General features: G+C 31.6%; 1 protein-coding gene and 4 non-coding genes across 15 annotated transcripts in view; 3 read left to right on the top strand and 2 right to left on the bottom strand.

The window, feature by feature from the left end:
* The window catches only part of Nadk_1 (NAD kinase), a 50037-nt gene that overhangs the window by 7982 nt on the left and 19610 nt on the right, over positions 1 to 22445 (bottom strand). For 3 of the 11 annotated variants that reach the window (XM_054234080.1, XM_054234081.1, XM_054234082.1), the window contains exon 2: positions 16176 to 17134. The exons of 4 other annotated variants lie outside the window; for them this stretch is intronic. In XM_054234080.1, coding sequence (XP_054090055.1) covers positions 16176 to 16780 — 605 coding nt within the window. In that variant the 5' untranslated portion in view covers positions 16781 to 17134. Of the gene's footprint in view, positions 1 to 7309; positions 7635 to 16175; positions 17135 to 22445 lie in introns of those variants that run through there. 4 more of the 11 variants (XM_054234084.1, XM_054234085.1, XM_054234086.1 and 1 more) reach the window with 2 other exon arrangements.
* Trnak-cuu (transfer RNA lysine (anticodon CUU)) lies at positions 397 to 469 on the bottom strand. Its single transcript has one exon. It is a non-coding gene; the product is annotated as a tRNA-Lys (tRNA).
* On the top strand, positions 856 to 927 carry Trnad-guc (transfer RNA aspartic acid (anticodon GUC)). Its single transcript has one exon. It is a non-coding gene; the product is annotated as a tRNA-Asp (tRNA).
* Positions 2703 to 2774, top strand: Trnad-guc (transfer RNA aspartic acid (anticodon GUC)). Its single transcript has one exon. It is a non-coding gene; the product is annotated as a tRNA-Asp (tRNA).
* Positions 13202 to 13273, top strand: Trnad-guc (transfer RNA aspartic acid (anticodon GUC)). Its single transcript has one exon. It is a non-coding gene; the product is annotated as a tRNA-Asp (tRNA).

Raw genomic sequence — 22445 nt, 5'->3', positions numbered from 1 at the left:
TGGATTATGGTGATTCGAGTTAGAGAAGTTCCACTGTATGTATATAATTTTTGAGCATTTAATTTTTTAATTGTTCAATTTATGTTTATTCCTCTGTAACTGACGTGATATAGTTCTAACAATTCTAATGACTTAACAAACAAAAAATATTTCATGTTATAATTTATGTAGCAACATAGTAACATAGACATGAGTACACAATAAGAAGGTACAGAGAACGAGAGAGTAGATGTATGGAAAATAACGGTACAAAATACTCTTTTTGTCTGTTGGTGTCTGCTAGACTACCACATCAGTCACAGAGGGTTATATATACATAGTTATAACAACCAATTTTTTCAAGTGTAAATACTTTTAGGAACTGTTTGATATTTGTGGTAGCAAAAAGTTGATCTGCGCCCAACGTGGGGCTCGAACCCACGACCCTGAGATTAAGAGTCTCATGCTCTACCGACTGAGCTAGCCGGGCAACTGGGGAATTGTACTAGGGTAGCACAATTTCAAACGTTTATTCTTTAGAATAGTTTCATAATTTTTAATATTTTACAAAATTGCACAAAACATAATAAAATATAATTGACAACAAATTTAAATTTCTATATTTGTAAGCTTTTGAAATGAAGAATAACAATAGGACAAATGTATGTCCTGCAATTAATTCAAATTTAGTATAAAAACTATATTATTGTAGATTTTAACCGAAGTTAGAGGATTTGATCTAAATATCTGACACATTTTTTGGTATATCACGTTTTTATTTGATTTGAATTCAATTAATTCCACACAGTTCCATAAAATATCGTTTTAATAAATTTCAAAAACTCATTAGAAATTTTTATAACGGTAAATATAACATCCTCGATAGTATAGTGGTCAGTATCCCCGCCTGTCACGCGGGAGACCGGGGTTCAATTCCCCGTCGGGGAGTAGGATAAACAATTTTTTTATTATATTTTAAATGAAAATGAGTAGTTTTAATCAAAGTTTGATATATTTTTGAAGCTTATCTAGATTTATAGAATTCGCTTTATGAATATTAATAACATTAGGGATATGAAAATATATAAATTTTTTTTTAAATAAGGTTTTTTCAATGATAAATTGTTTTCTTCTTAAAATTATTAGTTTCATTCTATTTTAATTCTCCAAACTACTGACCGACTTTTAATAGCTATTTAATATGCAAATATTTACCATAGTCACCCCAGCTAAGGTAAAATAAAGTAATATAGACGCGATAAGGTCACACAATAAATTCCAATGTATACATACTCGTTTTTCGCAGAATTTACATAAATTCTTCCGGTCTACGAAAACGAATTACAAAAACGTCAGCATGGAAGATGCCATAAAATATCGAATATACTAAAAACAAGTAAACAAAAATTCTGCCAAAAGCAATAAAAAATACACTAAAAAACACATGATGCATATGTAATAAAAAATATTTTTGCGATTACTAATGAAAAATTCAATGAAATTAATAACTTGTTTCGCGGCAGCGGCGCATGCGCGCACGCATCGTGTCACATTTGATGACATTACACCCACAGCGTAAGCGGGTTTTCGCTGAGGCGACATTATTGAACGATTGACTGTGTTTTATTTTCGTTTATTTTATGCTTTATTTACTTTGATTAACTATTCATTTATTTGTTACAGCGCATTCGGTCGGTCGTCAACTGAAGTAGTGCCGTTTTGTAGTTTGTATTTGCACTTTACCGTATGACTTGGCGCATTAGCGATGCGAAACGCACTTTGAACAACTACAAATACACAAATAAATTTATTTAAATATCTGAGTGAAGTGCCACCCAACGTTCGCTCACTCGCAAAGGTGTGGAAAATATTAAGTGTATGCAATGCATAAATATTTACAATTCACTCGATTGGCGACAATAAACGTAAAATATATGTGCGTTTAAACTACTGCAACAACAACAAATGTCGCAAATTAATTCAGTCGGTGCACCGAGGAATCGTAGTTGCAACCGGTGTACTATGTACAGGAGGAGAGGTCAAGAAGCAGAAGGGTGCTATTGCTTGCATTGTAGATGCTAGAAAGGTGCAGGCATGCTTCAAAGTACACTTGTGCTGTGTTTTTAAATATTTGGTACTGTTAAGCAAATAGCGTTAACCGTTGCACTTTCATACCTTTGGTTTGTTCGTCACGTTAGTTATGCATGCGACTGACCGAGGCACTGGTCAACCAACTGTATGATTGATTGATTGATGTATGATATATATATATGTATATACATACATACATCTTTTATATTTATTATATTTACATATAAGGTAGCTGTAAAAATATGTAAAGTAGTTGAAAACAGCTAACATAGAGGATAAGTTGACAAAAGTCCACAATCTCGTATTGGCAAACCGCCGTTTCAAGTAGCTAAGGTAGTCACTTCTGAAAAGATCACATGTGTCAAGTGCCATATTATTACAGTGCTTTACTATGTCGAATTATAGAAAAAAAGTTGACTTTCGCCTTTCTTTAGCATACTAAAGACTTATCAGACCTCCCTCGTATGCATATATCTACATATGTACAAAAGTATTTCAGATATATAGCACACTTTATGTAAGGAATAATAGAAAGAATTATAAAAAGTAGCCGACAAAATTTAACGACTTTCAAAATTATTTTCTACATTATATTCTAAAGTTATTATTCTTTAAATCCGCGTTGAAACAAATCCTCGATAGTATAGTGGTCAGTATCCCCGCCTGTCACGCGGGAGACCGGGGTTCAATTCCCCGTCGGGGAGTAAAGCGTAAAGGCAATTTTTTTTGTAATGTTTTTTATATCATCTGCCACAATTCAATATTTATTTTTAATAATCTTATACAAATCAGTTTTTATAAAGTAAAAAAATAAATGATAAGTAAGAAAAATTTAAATTAAATTGATTATTATTTTAGTTATTATTATTTGATTTTTGAATCATAATAAAATTCTAAAACATGTTTAAAAATAAACAAAAAAAAATAGTTAAAAATACAAACAATAAAAAAAAAACAAAAAATAAATTAAGTAAAAAATAAAAAAAAAAATAATAAAATAAAAATACTATATATAAAAAAAATTAAATTGAAAATATAAAAAACAAATTAATGGGCACACCTAGTGTGAAATTTCAAAAAAATCAATTTTTTATTTGGTTCATATTTCGGTAGATTACACCTTTAAAAATAACATATTAAAATTTCAAATCGATATCTCAAATAGTTTTTGAGTTATAGCAATTTAAAGAGCAGCCGCTCGGTAACAGTGAATACGATCATTTTATCTTTAAACGCGTTTTTCTCGAAACATCATTTTCCGAATTTGCTGCAGTGATTACTCAAAAACAAATGATCCGATCACTATCGAGTTTTCTTTACATGTTCTTTATATAGTTCTTCGTACAATGAGCTATCGATTTTTGATCTGATCAAAAAATCGAATTTTGGCTGGCCAAAAACGACCAAAATTTTGGTTAAAATTCGACTAAAATTTTAAAAAGCCGCCATATTGTCAATTTTTGACTTATATTTTTTATCGTAGGTCATTGTACAGACAATATTATCTAGTTTAAGGAGAATTTTTTTTTTTAGATTTCATCCACGGAGATGGCCGGAATCACAGCAGCAGTGAAGGTTCTTTTTTTTCGCGCCGTTGGAGATCGACTATAACTTAAAAAATATTTAATTTTTTTTTTCAAAAATTTCACTGTATATCTTGAAACATGTATAAATATATTCTTAAAATTTTGAAATAATTGATAAAGTATTTTTTTAATAAAAATTCCCAAAAATCAGCTTTTTTTACGCCATTACACTAGGTGTGTCCCTTAAAAAATTAAATTATAAAAAAATATATTTAACTTAAGTTTAAATTAAATAAAATTTTTTAATAACTTTAAACCAATTATTAAGAACTTACAATGCTTGAATATTGCCTGATAACCACTGAATTCTTAACAAGTATGTATTTTAAATGAAAAAAAATATTTTAAAATTTCGAAAATCATGTGAAAAATATTTGAGAACTGTTTTTGGCTGTTTAAAAATAATAATTACACGGTGTGTTCAAAAAATAATGGGAATTCGTTGCTTGTTCGTGAATTCTTAGCCAAAAACAACACTGATGCCTCCATATTCGCCAGTCAGGACTCCGTCTGACTTTTTACTATTTTTAAAAATAACGAGGTTCTTAAATGGTCCTCGTTTTACAAACATACGAAAAATCGCCGAAAGAGCCAAAGGCTATCTCAAAGAAATTGGAAGAAGCGCTAGCATAAGTAACGATATCGAATGTTTTTTTAAAACCAAAATTCCCGTTATTTTTTGAACACCCATCGTAAGGCAACAGTGATGCTTTCCATACATACTTTATCGTTTTCAAATAAATTCGTTGAAAAGATTATTAATTAAATTCAATTTCCTTTACCTCACCTAAAGTATTTAAATAAGTGGTAAACAACAATGAATTCTTTACTTCAAGCGAACAGTCATAACAAATTATTAAACATAATATTTTTAAAACATTTGATTATAATTTTTTTTTTTATTTTTTTTTTTTACCTCAATTGTTCTAAATATTTCCCGCAGCTTAAGTTGCTAAACATACTCGAGAGTTAACAAAAATATTTACATGTAGACCATTAATCAGCCAAATGAGCCAAATGAGATAACCGTAAATAAAGATGAAACGAATTTATTTCATGCGCGCTTCGTATGTATAACAAACGATTGAGTAATTGTTTAAGGCCATATTTATTATGCGATTAAATATATGTTGTTTGCCAAATAAATATGTACTTAAGCGTTGTTATGGAGCGATTTGTAAATGCCCAACGGCGTTTTGTCTTAATTATAAGCGAAATGTATAAACAAATAAACGAGTAGCCGCATTTTGAGTGGAGGTGTGCGGCGGGGGGTTTGAAGTGCGACAGCTTGAACGCAGGTGGCACAAGTCGCCGCAAGGCACAAAACACTACAGAGTCGGCGCAGCGCCAATTTGAAGCACAACTTAACTGCCAATTTTGAAGTGGCACATTGGAGTGTTGCAACGGTTCCGCGTTTTTTCTTACTCGTACCAGCGGGTGGTGACACATACCAAGAAACAAGCGCAAGTAATGGCAGTGTAATTAGTGGAAATTTTGCGCCTCAAGTGGTCGACAAGCCGAAACAGTAGCGCTATAAAATCGCACACAGCAGGATGACAGCGCAATGACGATGCAGTCAAAGCTCATAACGGCAAGATTGATGAGGTCCAACACCATGTACGTATATGTGTGCGGTAATGGCTGTCACAGTAGTGACACTGTGTGGTGTATAGCGGTATCCGTATCCGTTTCGGTGTCGCTCACAGTGACGTTGTTGGCAGCTGCTGCTTTAAGTTTTTTCACTTTCAACTTAAGATGTCAAGTACACAACCAAAAAAAAAAACAACAGCAAAAACATATATAGTAGCACAAAAAATTCTTGACAATTTAATTTAATAAAAAATATATCATATAAAAACACATTCATATTGTAAATGCGATTTATATACTGTAGAGACTGTCACGTGTGCGCCAATAAATCACTCGTGTGAATCTCAAATCGCTTGGAAGTCGCTTATTTTGGCATTAGTCACGTTTGCTGCCGACAAATTACAAAGAACGCAAAGCAAATTGATATAAATTTTATAAAAAAAATACAGTAAATCTCGAAAAGAATTCAATTGTCAAAAGGAGCTCCTTTGTTACAACTCAATAAAGATTTTCTCCAAATCAGTCGCTTAATTAAACATAAAAGGTTTATTTATAAATATTAATAAATTTACAAATAAAATTTTTTGAACAATTACAGCTGATTTACGCAGACAATATTGATTAAGCAATGTGTCTACCGCAGCAGCAAAGTAAAATTTATGTCTGAAAGTCTGTCGTTTTTTTTAATTGAAAATTTGTGGGTGGAGGCTGTGATGTGAGAGTGTCGTCTGAATCAGCTCACAGTCTTATCAAAAATCACGCCACTTGATTAGTACGCGTAATTAAATACGAATTATTTGAAGAGTTTGTTTTGAAAAAATGTATGATCTTATATGAAAACGGCACAGTTTTGAAAATGTAAATAAAAATCTAAATTAAGAACTTAATTCCTTAATATATTTTTTAAGTTGGAAGAAGATCTTATCGCCTTATTTTTCGTATTGGAGAATTCCTCAGTATTTAGATACGAATATCGATGATCTCAAGATATTTTTATAAAATTTATCTGATAATACATAAAACAGGGATTCTAAAAGCTTATGTACAAGGAAGAACCTTACTGATATATGTATAATGATAGGTCTTTACTCGATGATCTGAAGATATTTTTATAAAATTTATCTGATAATACATAAAACAGGGATTCTAAAAGCTTATGTACAAGGAAGAACCTTACTGATATATGTATAATGATAGGTCTTTGACCTCATCGAGAGATCGCGCCAAAAAGAAAAGATCTATGTCCTTGTCTGGAGGAACTAAGCTTTACTAGAATACTCTTAAAGTTTCAAGGCATTTCATCGAAACGTTCTGAAGTTATTGATCTCAAAGTCACCAAGGTTGATATCGTGCTTTCATAGAATATTCTTTCCTGAGGAGAAAAAATGCCGTCAATGCAAAGGCACCTTTATAAGTCGTAACAAATTCAATTAGGTAATTGCCAAATCACGTCGACATTTTAGAAGACCACAAGAGGCAATAACCCCAGAAATCGCGAAAATTCGTTAAATTGTTATGAAGACCGTACTATGAAAATTATGTGAGTTATTTAACATCACTAACATCTCAAAGGAACGCAGAGGTCATATTATTTCCGAACTTTTTCAAATGCACAGACTTTGGTCACCAAGACAACACTCTGTCTCTTTTAACTTGTGCTACGACGGGTATATTTAAGGGATTAATCTATGAACTAGTCCCCTACGCACCGTATTCACGAGATTTGGCTTCCAACGACCAGTTTCTCTTTCTACAACTTAAAATATTGTCCGATGTAGAAAGTTTTCACCCTGGAAACAAGTCAAGCTTTGAAGGCTTCCAAGCTTCGCACTATCGAATCGTTAACGAAACCATTATTATTATAAATGAAACAACAAATGCATTAATCTAGATGAAGACTAATTTGAAGAAAAAAATCGATATTTTCATTCAAAAAGATGTACTTTTATTTCGAAGAGTTTTTCACACCATCTAGAAGATTCTTTAACTAGCACAAAATTAAACTTACACTTACAAACACCACTTCAAATAAATACTATTACGATTTAGTAAACTCGACTTACACATATCACTTTCACTTATGCTGAAAGACTGATGAACTGTACAATGAACATGCGAAATCCTTGAGGGTAACTAGTACTTGCGAGGTCACTTTCACTCTATGCAAACTATAATCAATAGCGGTTTTTTCGTATAGTATACATATATAATATTTTCATTCAACATAAGCACTAAGTTCTTATTTCACAACACTTCCCGTCACGATCATATCACAGCACTAACTAAAATACTTAATTGTTGATTACTAGAAGTTTCAATATCAACATACGAGTAGAGGGAAAAACGCACTCTCAAAAGCATTGCTACTATAATATTACACATCTACATATATTATATATGTATATGTATGTTTATACGTGTGTCTGTATATCTTCGAAATATATTTAAATATTTTAAGTACCTACTAAGTACTGATTTGATTACTCGCTAGCTTCGGTTGTTGTCTGCAAATTAGAAATTCTAAATGCTCGCAACGATGTTAAAGGTGCTCGAGAGCAATAATTAACATTTGAATTATATATGTATGTAGTACAAACTGCGCTTAATTAACAAATACATAGACTTAAGCGAATTTTAGTTTTAATTTATTTTTGTTTGAATAATTCAACTATTCAAGTAACTACAATACATTTGTAGAAACTTCAGATTTTTCAGTAGCTTAAATATCATTTATACTATAGTTGTTCTGTTCGTCTAAATTCTCCGTATTATTGCCGGCAATTTTTGTGAATCTCTCAGTTTATGCCAAGTCACGTTGTCTAATGAATTATAAACTGCTTGATCATGTGAGTTCCTCATTTGTCCTGTCATGTTTCCAGCGATCAGTGAGTTGATTAATTTAGGCTTGTGATTAATTAAATATTTATTAAACCTCCTACTCACTGAAGAAAGGGACTTTTTTCAGAACCGAGGCAAGAGTAGAAGGCACAGAGGTGAGAGAAGAAGAAGTACTTAGGTTCAGGGATCAACAGGTGATTCGTTGTTGGCTACAGAGATGCATTAGGCCTATGATAGGGCAGTAAAGAGTGTTCAAGAATAATTTAGAATTTGAGCGAGAAATCTACTGTCAAGTTGCGCTTTCCCGTAGAGGTCACAACTTATATCCGCTCACAGAAAAAGCCGGTTATACTTTATCACAATTGACACCCATTTTATTCGATCAAATAATGATTTTGTGGCGATCTAACTGTAAACTATTTGGATCTATAAGTTATAACCTCATTTATGTGTTTTTTAAGGTATTCAAAAAAGGATTTAACTCGCTCGAAGATGTTCAATAAAATCTACGTAAAATCTATGTAAAATCGACAGAACATCCCACCTTCCAGCATTGGACTAACGGCAAGCTATTGTTGTAACGATTATATTATCCCTAAAAAATTCCTTGCGAAACGATGAGCCTAAACTTAGTTGTCATCAAGATCATCTGACGGGAGGCCCAGCAAACGAGCTGTTTCGAAACAATCGGACCATAGGGAAACATAGGGACATTGGGGTGTTAGATACGTTGGGTTTGCTGGGCATGCATTGATATGATTAGTACCATGCAATTCTCCCAACAGCTGGTTCTACGTTACCGGAATTTAAACGGTTTTTTTGCACGTCAAGGCCTGCTATTTCGACGATATAACTCTCTCGACGAATAAAAACTAAACTCTACAAGTCCCTCATCATTCCCTTCCTACTTGATGGTTCAAAAGCGTGGACGGTGTCAACATCCGATGAGACGTCACTAGTTTTCGAGAGAAAGGTTTTGCGGAAGATTTATGGTCCCTTAAACATTGGCAACGGCAAATACCGCAGAAGATGGAATGATGAGCTGTATGTGTTGTTCGACGACAGCGAACCAGCGAATAAGAAGACAGCGGCTACGCTCTGGATCATGTTGTTCGAATGAACGAAAGTGATGGAAGCTGAGGAAGAGGGAGGCCTCCACTCCAGTGGAAGGACCAGGTGGAGAAGGACCTGTCTTCACTTGGTATTATCAATTAGCGCCAAACTGCCAAAATGAGAGATGCGTGGCGCGCTGTTGTGGACTCGGCTATATCAAGAAGAAGAAGAAGAACTCTGTTTGAATACTACATTTTAGATTTAGAAAAACTTGGTGGTTAAGCCTGCCAAGCGTATAAGAAGTGATATAGACAGTTTTTTGGAACAAAAATATTTTCGAAATATGTCGGTTTCCTATCATATACTTAGATTTGTATTACGAGGATCTTAAATTATGTCTCAGTTTTTAGTATATTCTTATCTAGTTGACATGAGGATTAGTAGAACCCTAAAGTTCTGAAAGGAATTAAGTTATATTTTCTCCTCTTTATGTTAATACTATATTAAACTACATTTGGTTTTTAGGTATTTTAAATCGTTCATTCGAATTTCCTAATTAAAATAGCGCCAAGTAACAGCAAATAAAATAAATAGAAATTAAATAGATAAAATAGAATGTTTTGTGAGAAAAACAAGAAAGAAGATCCGGGTTAAACTTGTCACAGCAGTTATTGTTACTAATTCTATACTTGAATGTTTCTCTAACGTCAAATATTTTTTAACCACTTTTGTTTTTGCAAATTGTGACGTACAATAACATTAATTGAGTGTCACTTCAATGATGAGGAGCATTTGTTGTTCTACGAGTCTTAAGTTTGTTGATATCTTGTTCAGAAAAAAATAAAAAAACAAAAACGAGAGAAAAACGTAATAATAACAATACCAGAAGACATAAAAAATAATAATAAAAAAAAAACATAAAAAACAATAATAATAATTACAAAAAAAATAAATATTAAAATATTTCAAAAATTTTAAAAATCATTAAAAAAAATTGAAATTAAAGCTAAAAATATTAAATCTTACTAAGAATGAAAAATGTTTTAAGAAAGTTAATATTTTTTTTTAATTTACAATAAATTTTACGGTGTCTCTATTATTGAACTACTTTACAAGCCACTCCACCGCATCCTCTAAATTAAAGTGTATTTCTTCTCCAAAAACGGCTTCAGACAATTTGAAATACGAAAACAAAACTAAAAAAAATTCCACGGTAAACAATTTTTTTCATTCCATTAATCAAAAATAGAATTAATAGCACAGAGTTTATGCGAAAGGCGCTTGGCGCTGACTGGTACAAGCTTTTTTCTATTTTATTCTTTAAATTTTTAATTTGTTTCTTTCTGCTCTTCAGCTACGAGCTTTTAATTTTTTAAATATTTGAAGATGTTTTTTTGCCACTTAAGTGGCTTCTTCGAAAAAACAAAAATTGAAATATAAAAATTTTGGACAACATTTTTTAGCGCTGCTCAGAGACGACGACAACAACAAACGATACCAAAAAAAAATACTAATTTAAATGAAACAGTTAGTGCTGGAGGTTAAGAATAAATTATGCATAGAAGTCAGGGCGTCGGGGCAGAAAGCAAAACAAAACACAGATACAAACAGAGAACGTTAAATATAGAGAAGGTTCATGGTGTGCCGATTGTCACACTGGTCCGCTTTTCGAAGGGGTACTCGTTTCTATAAGCGTGTTTCACCACATGTAGCTATAAGCGTGTTTCACCACAGTTTAACATTAGAGGGCTCAAAAATAACAGATTTGAGCGTTTTCTTGTTTAAATGAGAAAAATTGTGTTAATTTCAATGTTAATAAATGTACGCTTAAAGATTCGCTTATATACAATGCGCGAACGACTTTGCATATAGTATGTATATATGTAATTTATGGATATTTTGTTTATATTTGATATTAAAGTACATGCGTACTTATGTAATAATTGACTTAAATAATGATTTATTCTATAAAATCTTTGAAATATTTAATAAACTAAAAATATTACATATAATATGTAAATGTAACATAAATGCCCATATATGTATATGTATATTTAATTACTTTTTTTCATGAATAATTTCTATAATATCTCAAAATCATGAATATCTGCGCATTTGTAATCATGTGTGCATGTAAACAAATGTCAAAGAATCATTCTGATTGTGTAGATATGTCAATTTGTCAACATTCAATATATATATGTAAATATGTGCACTCATGGCTTTATATAAAATCTTCGTTGCCACGGTCAACCAATGGCCGAAGATTATGATTTTTTGTTTTCATATCATAGAGTTGTAATGATTGTGGAGCGTACGCAGGCAAAAAGGCCCAGATGCCCAACATACTATGACGTTAATTTTTATGCCTTGTTTCTTACAAAGATCAAAAGTAATTATTTAAAATGTGTCTTAATATATTGGTAGAATATTAAAATGTATTTAATTGTGTAGATACATCATTAATACTTCAATATTTGTCAACGCATATTAAGCGCAATTATTATTACGGCGGGATAACATGAAACGGCCCTGTGAAGCTCGATGTGTCGAAAAATTGATGGCCGCCTGCGCGATGCCAAAGCGACGCAACATTGCGTTGTTGGTAGAAAATCGGCTTGTCGTAAATATGTATGAATAAGTATGGGCATGCAAACATATCGACATAAATTTTTGTGAGCCACAGAATTTTTGCTGAAAAATATTTTAAATCGACTCAAGGGCTATGTTGCCATTTTTATCCTTTTTTAGATTTTGCGGCGTTGCAACTTTTCCTTTTGCAGGGAACATTAGAAAAATCTTCAATTTATGATTTTTGTCATCGTCGCGAAAAGGCGTTTGTTGGCATGGCATGCGCGGGGAGATGTGTATGGCTCTGCTTTTATGAATGAAGCAACTTTGCCAAATGAATGTGCGCCTGCGTTCATGAATGAAAATGTTTTTGTTGTGTTTACGACAATATTTGGCAGCGTCGATTGGCTGCCATATTGACTTGTGATGCTGCTTATGCGTTTGAGGCGCTTGTTGTTTTTGTAGAACAATGCTTTTGATTTTTTGTGGTGGTTGACAAACTTACGTGCACGCATATGCAAATGTAAGTTTATGTGTTTGTTCAGTGACATGCAAACATATGTATGTATATGCATACAGAGCAATGCGTGCACATGTGACATGCCCTTCACTGATAAGTGATAATGAGACAATTCGAATTTTTGAAGACATATCTGCATACATATGTACAAACGTAAATGCTTATATGTATATAGATATACATACATATGTATATGCAAGTTTAAGTTATGAAATTTGTTGTTTATTTTAGTAATATAGGAAATGTATTTAGTATAAAAATATTTTTATAAAAATAAATAAAAATATCTATGAAAGTTAATTATTGTATAACATTATATACACGTATGCAGCTTAATTTGGTTTTTACTACAAATATGGCTCTGAAAACGCATAAGTCATTTTCAATTGTGGATGCATTCATATATAAGAATCATATCAGCTCATATGATTGTATATAAATGTATCAACACATAAGCCAAATAGCTAACATTCCGCTTTAAAAAAATGTAAACTTCTGAGCATAATTTTCAATTAATACTCAGTTCTGTTAAAAGGCACTGTTAATATTTCTCCTTCCGAACCGGCCGTGGTGAAACACGCTTATAGAATCTTGATAGGTTTTGACAATTCACACGCTTGTCCGCAATTGGACCTTCTCTATATTATACGTTCTCTGATACAAATGAACGAGCATGCCATGTGAGCACGATGACGTTTAACAAACGAAATTTGGAATGATACAAAAATTAAGCGAATGAGAGAGTGTAAAAAGAGTATATAAAAAATTAATCGGAAACAGCTGTTTTTGAGCGTCAATTTAGGAGAGCTAAAAGAGAAGTGAGTTAATGCAGAGAGAGTGAGTGTTAGAAATAGAGTGAGAGAGAAATTTGGAATTATAAATGCAACAGTGAGCAAACGCATGATCAATGAGTTGACTATTGTTCTCGCTCTGGCTGCACTTTTATGCGCATTTTTGCGAATTTATTTCAACATCCTCGATAGTATAGTGGTCAGTATCCCCGCCTGTCACGCGGGAGACCGGGGTTCAATTCCCCGTCGGGGAGTATATGAGTTCATTTTTTTTTTTAATTTTTTTTCATTAATAATAATAATGTTTAAAGAATATATATGTATTATTTAGAGATATTCAAAGAAGCTTTTTTTTAACAATTAATTATATGTGTTGAATACCTAAAGACTTTAGAAGGGAAATGTATGGTATACTTATTGTTGATATTTTTATAATACAGTAAAAGCTCTTTATTCGCGGGGTATATGTTCCATAAATATGCCGCGAATACAGAAACCGTGAATACGGGATGGTAATTTATATGGGATTATAGGGGATATGTTCCTAGGTGACAAAAAAAAAAAGAAATAGGTATATAAAAAAATGTATTCATTGAAGTTTTTGAACATTTTAATTAATTATCTTAAGACTTAGGCAATGGTTTGAAGAATTTTGTAATTTTTGCTTGCTTAGCAGTTTTCAAAAGCTCCTTCACTTCAGACTGATACACAGCAGTCGAATTAGCAATTTGTCTCTTAAAAATTAGACTTCGTTCCATAGACGGATCAATGTTCATAAAGAAATCGCAGAGTTCATTCGCAGGTGATCTAGTCAATCAATCTCAATCACTATCTGAGTTAAAAAAATTTTAAAGGAGTGAAGAGTTTATTGGTTCCATTTAATTTAAAGTGTTTTTTGAAAGTTTTCTAAAAAATGGGTAAGAACAAGCGTTCAGTTTCATGTGAGCCCCTTCTATATGTAAATATTATGAAAAGTTCAAAAATATTGCGAAAATAGTGGAATATTTACCATTTTCTTGTAATAAGATCTATTTTACTTTTTTATTAGTCCATTTGACAAGAATATTGTATTGGATACCTATTGGAATAATTTTATTATTATGTATGTACTTATTAGATATCCGCGAATAAAAAAAATTTTAGTCGCGAATATAGACATTGGGTCTCCGCGAATAGTGAAATCGCGAATAAAGGAAGCGCGAATAAGGAGCTTTTACTGTATAGTCAGTTCAATTAAAAACATTGACAGTAAAAAAGTAATCGACCCAACTTGAATAAGTACTTTGATAAATATGGCAAACATTGACAGCGATAAAACTATCAAAAATGAACTTATCTATGCACGTAATGCTGAGTAATAATGATTCTTTGTATCGATATATCATAAACTAAGTTGAAATAAAATCCACTTTAATTTTGATTAAAACAAAATTAAATATTTAGCACTTTAAAGAGACTAAAATATAACTTTTAAGGTTTATGAAATGCTATTTTAGAGTCTCTTACATCATATGAAAGCTTTCGGAGTTACTTTTCGAACATCAGTAGTTTAATTGTTTAACTATATAAAGACCTTTTGAAATTATTTTCGAAAAAAATGTGTTATGTGTTTTCTTAAAATAATTTTTAATTGTATTTTAGACAACTCTACTTATTCAAATAATATTCAAAACACTTTAAAATTTAAAATTTGCATTATTCGACATCCCCGGTACTTATTTAGAATCTTCGAGGTGTTTTGAAAAAAAGTAACTAGAGTTATAAAATTTCCAAAAATTTCGTCATATTCGCCGGACATGACTCTGCGAGATTCTTTTCTATTTCAAAAAATTAACAGAACCTCAAAGGGCTGTCGTTTTATAAACATACGAGAAAGAGCCAAAGACTATCCCAAAAAAGTTTGAAAAGTCTTTCGTTGGAAGAAGCGCTGGCATAAGAGTATAATATCGAATAGGGACAATCTTTAAGGCCACTATATTAATTTAGACAACTGAATAAATATTAAAAAAAACGAAAATTCCCGTTATTTTTTGAACACACCTCGTATTTAAGTACTATGTAATCTTTCAATTACTCTATCGTTATCACATTAAAGAAACCATATAACACTATTATTTTTTAATGTCATTTATTGCAAGCAGCTATGAAATTGCAAAATATTGATTATTTTTGTATTTAAAAATAATTGAAGTGGTCGATGATTAGAAAATTGATAGAGATAAATTGGCATGTGGTAAGTACGTGAGAGTTCGCATAATTTAAATATTTAGAAACAGTAAGGCGTTTATAACTTTTGTTGACAGGGTTGCCAAATATATTTTATATCAAAACAATATGTTGGTTGAAAATTTTCTTTCGGAAACACTTTTTTTTTAAATAAAACTTTTTAAGACTTTAGGATATATATAGGCAATTAAAAAGCTTTGTTGTATGTCTTATGTCATATTTTAATATTCTTAGAAAATACGACACTTGTGAGCACCCTTAACTGTTGTATGTCATATTTTGTCATATTTCTACACTTAATCAGCTGATAGTGAAAAATTAAGAAGACAGAAATGCTATACATATATCCGCGATCCGCTATAAAAAATCATCAATATATATATGCGATCATCCGATTTTGACCTTAGCAAAAAAAACAGCGATTTTGCTGAGGCCAAAACCAGATATATGTCCGTATTTTCCAGATATATACAATGTGCGGTATAAATCGATTGAGAAGTGTTCGGGCAGAAGGGCACGAGCAAAACCGACCACTATCCGACCCCAAAAACCGGTTCTTCACAGAAAACCGACTACCCACTCGTCGAAGTTTTGCTCCAAAGCCCCACCCACCGACCGCCCACACTGCGACGAGTGTGTCCCAAAAAAACCGGTTCCAAAAAGTAACCGGTTACTGCAGTACTAGGCATATGCCACAAAAAACCGAAAAAATTCGGCAGCAAGTGAACTCAAGAAACATACCACGCAGTGTTGTATCAGTCATATTTTAATTTTGCATGTGAAACAGTGCTGGTATGACAGTCATAAAAAAATATGACAATATGACACAATATGACACCTTGTGAATACCCTAATAGAGAAAATGATATTTAGAACAGGGTTACCACAATTTATTACAAAAACAATATTATTAAAAAAAATCACACTTACGGCCATGTACCCGAACGCCGACGACGCGTTGTTGCTGTAAAATAATTACAATTGGGATCATCTACCAGCAAGCGCGAGGAGGATCGTCCAACTGTGGCGCACGACTTGCGACTCCTATGTTGTACTTTAGGGTGACCGCTGTTTGCCAAATCTTCATCATCATCGAATTGCAAATGTTGTAATTTATCGGTGAGTTCAACACAATTGCCATTGAGCACATCAGCTGCGGCAGCTTTACCACTTTGAGGCGCATTACGCTGCGGGCTAGAGCGTGTCGGCGCGTTTAAGCCATTATCAAGCGGCTGCTGTGTTTGCTGTTGTTGTTGATTGGACTTCTGTTGTTGTTTCGTGGACTTCAACTGCTGTTTCGACTTCTGCTTCTGTGTAGCAGCATTTCGCGGTTGAGCTGTGGCTTTTGTTGGCATTGCTTGATAATTGTCCAAACGCGCATGTTGTTGTTGTATGCTGTGATGATGCTGCTGCTGATGATGGTAGGCGGATAGGCGTTGTGTTGTAGCGCCACCCCAGGCCAGCTTGTAATTGAGACGCTCCTCCAGGCGACTTTTATGCAGAGTGGCCAGATCAATGTCCGACAGGCAGGTCATTGTGATTGTGATAACGGACTATCGATAACTGTTGTTGTTGATTGATTTATTTGCAAGTATTTTTTGGTATTTGTTATACTTGTTGTTGCTTTTGTTACTGTTTGCACTTGTATTTTTTACACTGACGCGCTCATGTGTTGTTTTTGTTTTTTTTTCGATTTTCAATATTTTTTTAATATTAAATATATAATTATGTCCGTATGTTTGTATATATTACACTGCTGCACAATTATCGCTTGTGTTGGCACTTTAATGTCCCAATTAAATGTAATTTTATTAAATAGCTGCAATTTTTTATTCAATATATTTGTTGTTGTAATTGTAGTTGGTTCAATATGCACATATCAAAGTGGGCTAAATAACGATTTATTATTTTTATTTATTCATGTATGTACATATTTTTCATATATATATAGCTACATGTATGTAGCTTCTGAAAGTGCTCGTCTAAAGGCGTTCACTTGTCATTCGACGCGCGTGTGATTACCGTCAGGTGGTTCTTATTTGGACCAAGCAATGAATGATTTATGAGTGCAGAAGTCGCTTACTTTGCACTTTACTATACTTTACTATTCATATAGTATAGTAGATACCATTTGACTATTTAACGAGTGAAAGTCATTTGATTTTTATGGAAAATTTTGTCTAAAATGTTAAAAAAAAATAGTGGGAAAATTATAAATTTCCCAGTTACAGGACTTAGCTCAGAAATATGAATAATAAATATTTCATGCTAACATAAGTTTTGTTAAGAATGACCAATCGAACAAACTGGTATAAATACTAGCGACTGGTATAAACAAATATAAATCGCATATAAAGTGTTTATACCAGTTTAATTTCATATATATTTTTCATACTAAGCATTCAAGAGTAAAATTTGCTGTAAAATGTATAAAAAGTGGGGAAAATGAGACATTTTCGTCTTGCTGAACTCAGCATAGAATTGTAATTAAATATTAGTGCTTAATTGAATCGAAAAAATGCTATTTGGAGAGTGATTAATCAAACAAACAACTGGTATAAATTCCTGAAACTGGTAAAAAGTGGGGAAATTAGAAAAATTTTCGTCTTGCTGAACTCAGCATAGAATTGTAAATAAATATTAGTGCTTAATTGAATCAAAAAAATGCTATTTGGAGAGTGATTAATCAAACAAACAACTGGTATAAATTCTTGAAACTGGTAAAAAGTGGGGAAAATTAGACATTTTCGTCTTGCTGAACTCAGCATAGAATTGTAATTAAATATTAGTGCTTAATTGAATCGAAAAAATGCTATTTGGAGAGTGATTAATCAAACAAACAACTGGTATAAATGCTTGAAACTGGTATAAACAAATATAAAGCGCAAAGAAAATGCTTATACCAGTTTAATTTAATATCTAAGTTTTTTTCCTAAACAATTAAGGGTAAAATATGGTATAAGAAATGAGAAAATGATAAATTTTCAAGTTGCTGACTTGAACATGAAAGTGTTAATCAACATATGTGATAAATCAATGCGAAAATAAGCTGTTTTGAGAGTGACCAACCGAACAAGCAGCTGGTATAATATCTAGAGACTGGTATAAACAAATCTAATGTGCATAACAACTGTTTATACCAGTTTAATTGCATATCTAATTATTGTTTTTTGCTAAATGGACTATTTGCCTTGCAATTATTGATTGCTCTGAAAAAATATGAATAAAAAAAATTTCAAAATTCGCCTTATGAAAAAAAAATTAAGAAAATAAAATTGAATTAAAAAATTAAAAAAAAAGTGAAAAATAAAATTGAATTAAAAAATTAAAAAAAAATAAAAAATAAAATAAAATAAAAAAAAACTAAAAATAAATAAAAAAAATAAAGTAATAAATAAAATAAAAACAAAAAATATAAAAAGTAAAAACAAAATAAATTCAATGAAAAACAATGAAATACAAATAACCACAAAGGACGGTTTACTCAGCCCCAGCAGCAATACTAAGCATGAAAAATGAAAGTAAAAGCGTCAAAAAGAAAAATATTTATTATGAAACAGAGAAAAAACAATAAGAAAACAGAAAACTTGAAATGCACATTATGTTGCATGCAACAACCGTGTACAGATATTTGTGCCACATTCCAGGCGACAGTAAAACGACAACTGTAACAAGCAACAACAATAAAAGTAGCAGCAACGACAACATGAATGAACTGACGACAACAAAACAATGGTGTCACAGATGCCAACAGTTGCCACCAGTTGCAACGAGGAAGGCAAGAATGGAAAGTGAAGAAAAAAAGAAATATTTATGCAGTAAACATGCACTCAAGTGAGTATGAATACATTATGTGGTCGTGTGGAAAAAAGTGCTCATGCGCCAAAAATCGGCCAAGAAAGAGCACTTTGAGCAGAGTTTAGTGCAACAAGTGTATGAAAACATACACACATACACATGAACAAAATAAAAATAAAAATAAATATTGAAATTGTTAAATAATCCCATCAAGCTTGACTTGGTCCGGGTAGCGCTTGAAAGCTTACGCATTTTTATAAACAAGAAAATAAAGAAAAAGAGAATGTGTGGTGTTTATATGTATGTTTACAACATGAATGAGTTGAACAGAGAACGTTAAATATTATATATTATATAAATAAATATATTATACGTTCTCTGAGTTGAATGAAAGCGAATATGAATGTTTGTAATAACATAACCTTGATCTCTTTAAGAGCAAAAATATAAAAAAATAAAAGGAAAGCAAAAAAATGAATAAATATAAAAAAGAAAAAAATAAAAAATAAAATAAAAATGAAATAAGAAAAATTTTAATAAATAAATAAAAATAAAAAAAATTTAAATTATAAAAATGAAAATAAAAAAGTAATAAAACCCAAAATGAAATCCCAAACCCAAAAAAAATAGTCAATAACGCACCTCAAATGTGTTAAATAAGATTCATCAAAAAATTTTGAGGGGAAAACCATTATGAGCTACAATAAAAATAAAATAGTATTCATGCTCAGATGCCATTAAATGCCAAAAAGCGGTGTAATGGCACGTGCGTGAAAAAAGCCCCAAAGCGGTTATGACAGCAACACCGAGTCGCCACAACAAATAGTATTTCTACACATTTCATATTGTTTGTATGTTTGTATGCCAATTAAGATATCGATCAGCAATATAATGTGTGTTATAGTAGTAGCGGCTAACACAATACGCACTCAAATATGCGAGTGGCAATAAATATTTTATTGTGTTAATGGTACAAAAAGAGCCGAATGATTTCTACGAAATGACCATGCGAACTGTGTCGCAGCAGAAATGACCATAAATATGCAAAAAGAAATACGATATTGAGGTTAAATTGAACACGTGAATTTTTCGAGGGCTACGAAATAATTAAAACCAAGTTCAAGGGATGATGGGTCAACTTCGGCGACTATTAAAATTATTTTGTTGTTGGACTTCTTCGAATAATCGATTAAAATCAATATCGCAAATCATTTTACGATTTCTTTTTTGATTAATCGATTCAAATTAATATCGAAATTGACTTTTATTTCCATTAATCAATCGAAATTAAATTTAGCAGTGAATTCTGGTTTTTATCTCGAATAATCGATTCAAATCAACATTCTAGGAAGATTTATAAAATCATCTTTCAATTAATCGATTAATATTAAAATAGCAGTGAAGTCTATCGACTTTACTAGCAACTAATCGATTAAAATCAATATCACAGTGAATAATATCGACTTTATTTGCAAGTAATCGATTGAAATTAGTATCACAGTCGACTTTCCTTTTGATTAATCAATCAGAATTAACATATCAATGAATTGTCTATACTTCGCTTTCGATTCATCGATTAATAGCAAAATAGCAGTGAAGTCTATCGACTTTACTTGCGACTAATTGATTAAAATCAATATCCCAGTGACTAATACCGACTTTATTTGCAAGTAATCGATTAAAATTAGCATCGCAGTCGACTTTCCTTTGCAAGTTATCGATTAAAATTAGCATCGTAGTCGACTTTCCTTTCGATTAATCAAGCAGAATTACTACATCAATGAATTGTGTATATTTCGCTTTCGATTTATCGATTAATATTAAAATAGCAGTGAAGTTATCGACTTTATGTGCAAGTAATCGATTGAAATTAGTATCGCAGTCGACTTTCCTTTCGTTTAATCATTCAGAATCAATAAATATTATCGATTTTTTTTTTATTAATCGATGTAACTAATATCATAGCGAATTTATATGGTTCATATTTCGAGAAATCGATTGAAATCAGTATCGCAAATATTACATAGACATTCTTTTTGGATTTCAATATTTCTATTTGAATTTTATATAATTTTTCTATCGATTAATCGATTAAAATGTTTATATCATTAAATCATATAGACTTATCTTTAGTTTAAACGATTAAAATCCATATCGCTAACTCCGCTTTCGATTAATCGATTAAAATCAGTATCAAAATTAATTATATACATAAAATACACAAATTTAAGTAAAATCCACTATCAGTATGATCATATAAACTAAAACAATGTTCAAACCACTCATTAAAATTCTTGCAGTGTACTTAATTAGCCTTAGGCGCCGCAAAAGTGAACCGGTTTTACCGATATACATTTACTCTGCGTCTAAATTATGGATAGTGCAGACGCTAAGCTACTAAGTTTACGCTTTAACGCTTCATGCATATTTGACTACTGAATTTTTGGGGTTTTTTAAAGGCATTGTACATATGTATGTATATATTTAATTGCATATTTGGTTGTCTAACATCGTGTCATTGTACGAGTTATTGACATTCTAAAAATTTTTTAGAGGGTCTTATTAAATTATTGTGCATTATATTATGGACTGGAAACAAATTTGTTGAAATATTAAAGCATTGCGAATTGTGTATTCGAGCATAGCAAATATTGTTATTGTATAAAATTATAGTTTTTTAATAGTTCCGGCAACTAACAGAGTGAACAAAGTTTAATACAGATAAATTCTAGGAAACGTCTAGTTAATTTGCATTAAAGCGGAAAGAGTTAGTAGATGTTTGAGCGGAAAATTGTTGTGAGCGATTTTTCTTACAATAATTGCTATGAGCTTTTTTGAAAGTAATAATTGATACCGTTAAAACACAATTATTTTCCGAGTAATTTCAGTTCTTCTATGCTTAATGACAATCACTTAAGTACTTGGAAACTTAGTACCACAGAATTTAACTTTACTCATAGACACACATACAGACATAATCATTGTAATTTTAATGTTCATTTGACCAAAAATCGATGTCAAGTATAAATCAATTCACAGCGTACTGCGTATTTTTCGTAATGACATCAATTTTAGTGAAAACTTGCAAGTATGCTATGCATGAAACCAAGTATATAACCCTTCGGAACAGCCACAGAGTTTCACAAATACCGCTAACATGCACACAAGCTTATATTGTATTCATACAAACATACATTCAAACATATGTACATATGTCTGTAGCCACAATTCAAAAATCATAAAGTTCATGTTCGCTAAGTTGTGGTTTCAAATTGTTTTGGCATTGACTTCTCGGCTAGTTCGTTGGCTCTTAAACCAACATGTCATGTTTGTGCAACCGGCTCAGATTTTTATGCTCTAATTAATTGTTAAAATATAGTTTCACTAACAAAGGAAATGGTT

This window comes from Zeugodacus cucurbitae, chromosome 6 (genome assembly GCF_028554725.1).
Source record: "Zeugodacus cucurbitae isolate PBARC_wt_2022May chromosome 6, idZeuCucr1.2, whole genome shotgun sequence".
NCBI lineage: Eukaryota > Metazoa > Arthropoda > Insecta > Diptera > Tephritidae > Zeugodacus > Zeugodacus cucurbitae.
The sequence above is the reverse complement of the archived record's forward strand: the minus strand, read 5'-3'. Positions and strand labels throughout refer to the sequence as shown.